The sequence below is a fragment of the Citrus clementina genome, unplaced genomic scaffold (genome assembly GCF_000493195.1).
Source record: "Citrus clementina cultivar Clemenules unplaced genomic scaffold, Citrus_clementina_v1.0 scaffold_6, whole genome shotgun sequence".
NCBI classification, from domain to species: domain Eukaryota; kingdom Viridiplantae; phylum Streptophyta; class Magnoliopsida; order Sapindales; family Rutaceae; genus Citrus; species Citrus x clementina.
In genome coordinates this window covers 14,763,812-14,768,845 of record NW_006262139.1, presented here as the reverse complement: position 1 = coordinate 14,768,845, position 5,034 = coordinate 14,763,812, and the positions used below count along the sequence as shown (strand labels likewise).

At 34.9% G+C, this 5,034-nt stretch overlaps 1 protein-coding gene across 2 annotated transcripts; it reads right to left on the bottom strand.

Annotated features, from left to right (window-relative positions):
* Positions 1-289: 289 nt before the first annotated feature.
* LOC18039940 (NADPH-dependent aldo-keto reductase, chloroplastic) lies at positions 290-2,931 on the bottom strand. 2 transcript variants are annotated; one of them, XM_006429112.2, is made up of 7 exons: positions 2,688-2,931; positions 2,546-2,596; positions 2,369-2,445; positions 2,130-2,217; positions 1,284-1,556; positions 830-1,069; positions 290-591 (listed from the first exon to the last, which is right to left on the bottom strand). In XM_006429112.2, the coding sequence occupies exons 1-7, from the start codon at positions 2,805-2,807 to the stop codon at positions 505-507; spliced, it is 936 nt and encodes a 311-aa protein (XP_006429175.1). In that variant the 5' UTR covers positions 2,808-2,931; the 3' UTR covers positions 290-504. The 2 variants fall into 2 exon arrangements, with proteins under 2 accessions (XP_006429175.1, XP_006429176.1); XM_006429113.2 differs by lacking the exon at positions 290-591 and adding an exon at positions 614-706.
* Between the last annotated feature and the right edge of the window lie 2,103 nt (positions 2,932-5,034).

Here is a 5,034-nt window from a genome sequence, read left to right as displayed (position 1 = left end):
GATTATAGTAGCCAACATTATTCCGACTCATCAAAACTTCTCGTCACCTTAAGTCTTATGATTTTTTTTTTCGCCAATTAAAAGTAAGAAAATGAAAAGAAAAACAGAAATTCAACGTTAGAAATCAAGAGAAAAGACAATTATCAAATATCTCCCTGCTTCACTAAACCAAAAAACTCCCACAAATCCATGATGGTCATTGAAAAACAGAGCAACCCTGCTACCTGTTAGAATGGGAAATGTCGAATTGGAACGATTGCAAATTAACAAAACTCAACAATAGATCAGGTTGGCAGAAAAGACAAGAAAATCACTAGCAGATTAACATAACTTCGAGCTCTTGTTCTTGTGATCATAACGTCCAACAATAATGCTACATTTGAGTTCACACAATCTGCACTTCTCTACAACAAATGCTGATTGAGAGCTCTAGTGTCATTGACCATGAGTAGGTTTTAAATAGAAAGTAGAGCAAAATCCTATGTCTGAAATATCACATCCACCTCAAATTTCACCATCCCAAAGCTCTTCAAGGGTCCTGTATATGCCAAAATTCTCGTGCACAAATCCGGCACCTTTTACAAGCCTCTCCTGAATTATTTGAAATGTAAAAATGATTAATTCATTTGGAACATATCAAAAGACAACAATGGCTGCCCTGCCAGCCTACATTTCGGATTCTTGGTAGATTCTATGACACTAAGCTCTACATAAAACACAAAAAAAAACCAGTCTTAACTACATAAAATGTCAAGGAAGTGCAAAAGAAAATTGATATATATGGTACAATGCAGGAGAGAAGTAATGATGAAAAGAAAATGCTACTTGCCTGCTCAATTTCAGGAAATTTGGCCAATAAGTCTTCAGGTACACACCAATCAAAAATATCAAAATTTTCCTTCAACCTAGCCTCATTTGCGCTCTTAGGCAGAACACTGTGACCCATTTGCAGCCCCCAGCGAAGAGCCACTTGTGCAGGAGACTTACCCAATTTCTCTGCAACTGTATTGACAATTGGATTTTGAAGAACTCGGTGTGTGTTCTTGGCAGAACCAAGTGGCGAATAACCCTGAGAGATGACATTTTATCAAACCTACTCTTTTTTTTTAACCAATGAAATTTTCTACGTTTACCCGAAAAGAAAGAATTTCATCTTTAATCTTTGTAAAAGCACTTAAAAAAACTTTCTATGGAGCATGACACATTAGCAATGGGCATATTACATCAACTATAACCATTCAATTCCCATACAACGATAAACTGCTTAAGAACAAATTACTCACAGATAAGTGAACCCCCTTGGATTTACAAAATGCTTGTAGCTTTGTCTGTTGCCATGCTGGGTGGCATTCCACTTGATTTACAGCAGGTGGAATACATGCTATTTCCAACAAATCCCCAAGTTTCTTCAAAGAGAAATTACTCACTCCAATTGCCCGAGCTTTTCCTGAATCATAAAGTGCCTCCATTGCTTTCCATGTACTAGGTATGTCAGGTCGGGTCAGATTTTCAGGCTTCGCATCTGACCCCTTTTTAATGCTGACTGGCCAGTGGATCTTAAAGGAAGCGGAAAAAAATTAAAAGTAAGAAAACAGCCATACTTAAACAAAGCAATTGTGCAAGATGATTCCCACAAGATAACTCAATAACTAGTAGAAAAAAGATTGCTCAAACCCCTGCAGTTTGCCCAAATGTGCAAGTAGATCCGTAATATTTAAAAAATTAACACATTGAGAACCTCTTGGTAGTGTTTTCCATTAAAATAGAGACATCAAATATACCATAATACTACGGTTTTTCAGATTTACACAATTGTAAGATTGGTTTCTAAAGAGGAGCAACGGAGGAATTGCACGTGCTGTGCTAACTGCAACGGCCCAAACTAGAGAGGTTTGTGTGTCCATTACTGAAACATAAGGGTGTTCCCAAGGGCAAACCTACCTCAGAGGTCAGGTGTCTTTTTCCCCTAATTATTTCAACGTGTGTGACAACATAACTTGGCCCAGCTGACTCCTATGGTCAAATCAATTGAGCTAAAGCGGCAATAAATTTTAAAAGCAATTTCTCAATGAAACCTCAATAAGCAAATGAAATATGAAGAGATGCTGAATGGTGTCATACAAACATACCAGATAGAGATCCACGTAGTCCAGTTGCAAGTCCTGCAAAGTTCTGTCCAATGCCTTTGGTACATCTTCCGGCAAGTGATTATTGCACCTGCATCATTGTAGTTCACTAATTCCAATATAATAATAATAATAAAAATAGTTCATGTAATAACACTAACAGCACTGGTGAATTTGCTCATAACTGTAGCATTTTTTAGCCTAACAGAAACAAAAAAAAAAAAAAAAAATTAGAAACGCACCAGAGTTTGGAGGTTATCCATAAGTCCTCGCGTTTCACTACACCGTCATCAAACAACTTCTTCAATGCAGAACCAATCTGGACAAATCAAAAAATCATCATGAGACCCCCGAAAATTAAAAAAAAAAAATTTTGGGGATGGCAAATAACAAAGAAATTAAAGAGAAGTATGCATTACCCCCTTCTCATTGCCATAAATTTGAGCACAATCAATGTGCCTGTACCCGACCTGTATCATCAATAAACGAATTAACAGGATATTAATCGATGATAATTCTTATTTAAAAAAAAAAAGAGCAAAATCAGCTACAAGGAAAAACCTTAACAGCAGCAGCAATGGCGTCACCAACAACATCGGGTGCAGCGGCCCAGGTTCCCAGCCCAAGCGAAGGGATCTTAGCTCCTGTGTTCAATTTAAAGAAACGAAATCCTTCTTCCATTTGTGAGCGAGATGTATGTTAGCATTATCACACTCTTCATAGAAATGGAGAATTCGTTCCTTGTTAGCACGAAAAATATGCCCGAAATTGAAAAGTGGACCAATAGGATCGTGAAATGTAATCGGGAAGACGGTTAAGCTCATCCTTGACGTGGCATAAGATAATAAGATATCTTTGTTTTGGAATTTTGCGCCGTGACGCGGTGTCGTTTTAGTAACTGATTGTTGAGGAGTAGTAGTGGTCAAACCAGTCAAATCCGAGAAATCATTGCAATAAAGCCAGTTATTACGACGACTTATAAGTAAATCGCAGGGGGGAAATAGAAGGACCCATTTGAAACAAATGCAAAAACTGTATCCTTGTATGATAAATCATAGAACATAGGGACATAGTATTGTTTTCCATTTAATTAGTTTTAAACAACGTGGCGTATCATCATATCACCGCATGCCCGACGGCCCACGCCCGTGACCCCTTTACGATGGTGAAAAGACTGCCAATCGGTTTTAACCATTTAGCAATATTGGTACCTGTGTGGAGTATGTCTACATGGCGTCTAAACGCCACAAATCGAACGACCAGTATTTCACGCACATTATCATAGATTTGCCATTTCTCGAAAGAACATGTGCGATATATCCACATTATGTAGGACTCCCTCTTTGGTCTGTAGCTATCGTTTGGGAATATTCACTAGTCATCAAACCACTCAACTTATATAATCAACTAATCCTGATCGTTCATTTCACATATTGTCTATCGTAAAACTTCCAACATCATCAAATGATTTGAGATGAGTTAAAGCACAATACTAAAAAAAGTAAAAATTTGTAAAAATTACCGTTCAAGTTTTATAATTAATTCTTATTTGAATTATATTACTATATATATGGGTTTAGCTACTATGTCCCTTGGGCGCCGTACCCCTTCATTTTATAATTATTCAGTTCAGCCGTTAGATTATAATGAATTTAATCCAATGGATGGAATCCGAAAAGGATACAAATCAATTGAAGTGGGCAGCTGCCTAAACCCGTTTCATGTACCAAATTAGCTTTAGGGGCTGTAAACACTTGCTTGCATTTTGATCGACATCTGTGGTTTCTAGGACACAAGAAAATTGAAGTGGGCAAGGTGTAATTGTGGCTGGAGTAGCGCTGCCGTGTGGAATTTTTGAAGTGGCTTGCGGTGATTTACTACTTGTTGTAGTAGTATTGAATGAAGCGAAAGGGACTGCGTTAACAAAATTTAAGGTCAATGTAATTTGAATTTGAGATTTGTGATGTGAATCATTTGTTGTTGATAAAATAGCCAATAGAAAATGACATTTTGTATAGATAATGGCAAAATTTGGGAGTATAGGGCAATATTTGCCAAAACTCTCGATGTTGCACATGACTTCTTGTGACTACCGTCAAGTTGCAGTGATGAAGATTTAATAAGTAAGCCTTTATTTCTTTTTTTTTTTTGGGTCAATTAAGGAGTCAAACTGTCAATGGATATCAATCGGGTTACAAGTTATCGAGCCTGCCATTGGCACAATTTCGGTTCAAACAGTTAATGTTCAAATAAGGAATTGACCATGTATTAAACTTGGCCATTATGTTTATCCTATCCCAACCTAACATATATATGTGCAAAAACATTAGTAATTATATGCAAAAAAAAAAATTACTACAAGATAGGGATGGCAATTACATTCACATCCGAAAAAATGTGGATTCGCATATTAAAAAATGTGGATTTGGATATGGAAATTTAGGACCCGCACTTGCATCCGGAAAACCGGATATTCGGATCCGGATTAATTTTTTAAATTAAAAATATATATTAAAAATTACATGAAAAATTAAAAAAATATTTGTGGATTTATGATGTTGCTCTATATTATTCATGTTGAATTATTAATTGTTGGATTATGATTGAATTTTATTTGATATTATTAAGTAAATTATTGAATTTTATTTTAAATTTAAATTAAAAAAATATATTAAAAATTAAATAAAATTTAAAATTTAAAATTTATTTGTGGATTTATGATTTTGTTGTATCTTATTCATGTTGAATTATTAATTGTTGGATTATGCTTGAATTTTGTATGATATTATTAAGTAAATTATTGAATTTTATTTTAAATAAAAAATATATATTTAAAATTAAATAAAAAATAAAAAATTAAATTTTATTTATAGATTTATGAAATTATTGTATGTTATTCATGTTGAAT

Bases quoted from the DNA above. Each gene is read 5' to 3' on its own strand.
- LOC18039940 (XM_006429112.2), bottom strand. From the start codon at position 2,807: ATGGAAGAAGGATTTCGTTTCTTTAAATTGAACACAGGAGCTAAGATC. The intron at 2,597-2,687 runs GTTTTTCCTTGT...TTGATGATACAG, and splicing joins CCATTGCTGCTGCTGTTAAG to GTCGGGTACAGGCACATTGA. The intron at 2,446-2,545 runs GTAATGCATACT...TGATTTGTCCAG, and splicing joins TTTATGGCAATGAGAAGGGG to ATTGGTTCTGCATTGAAGAA.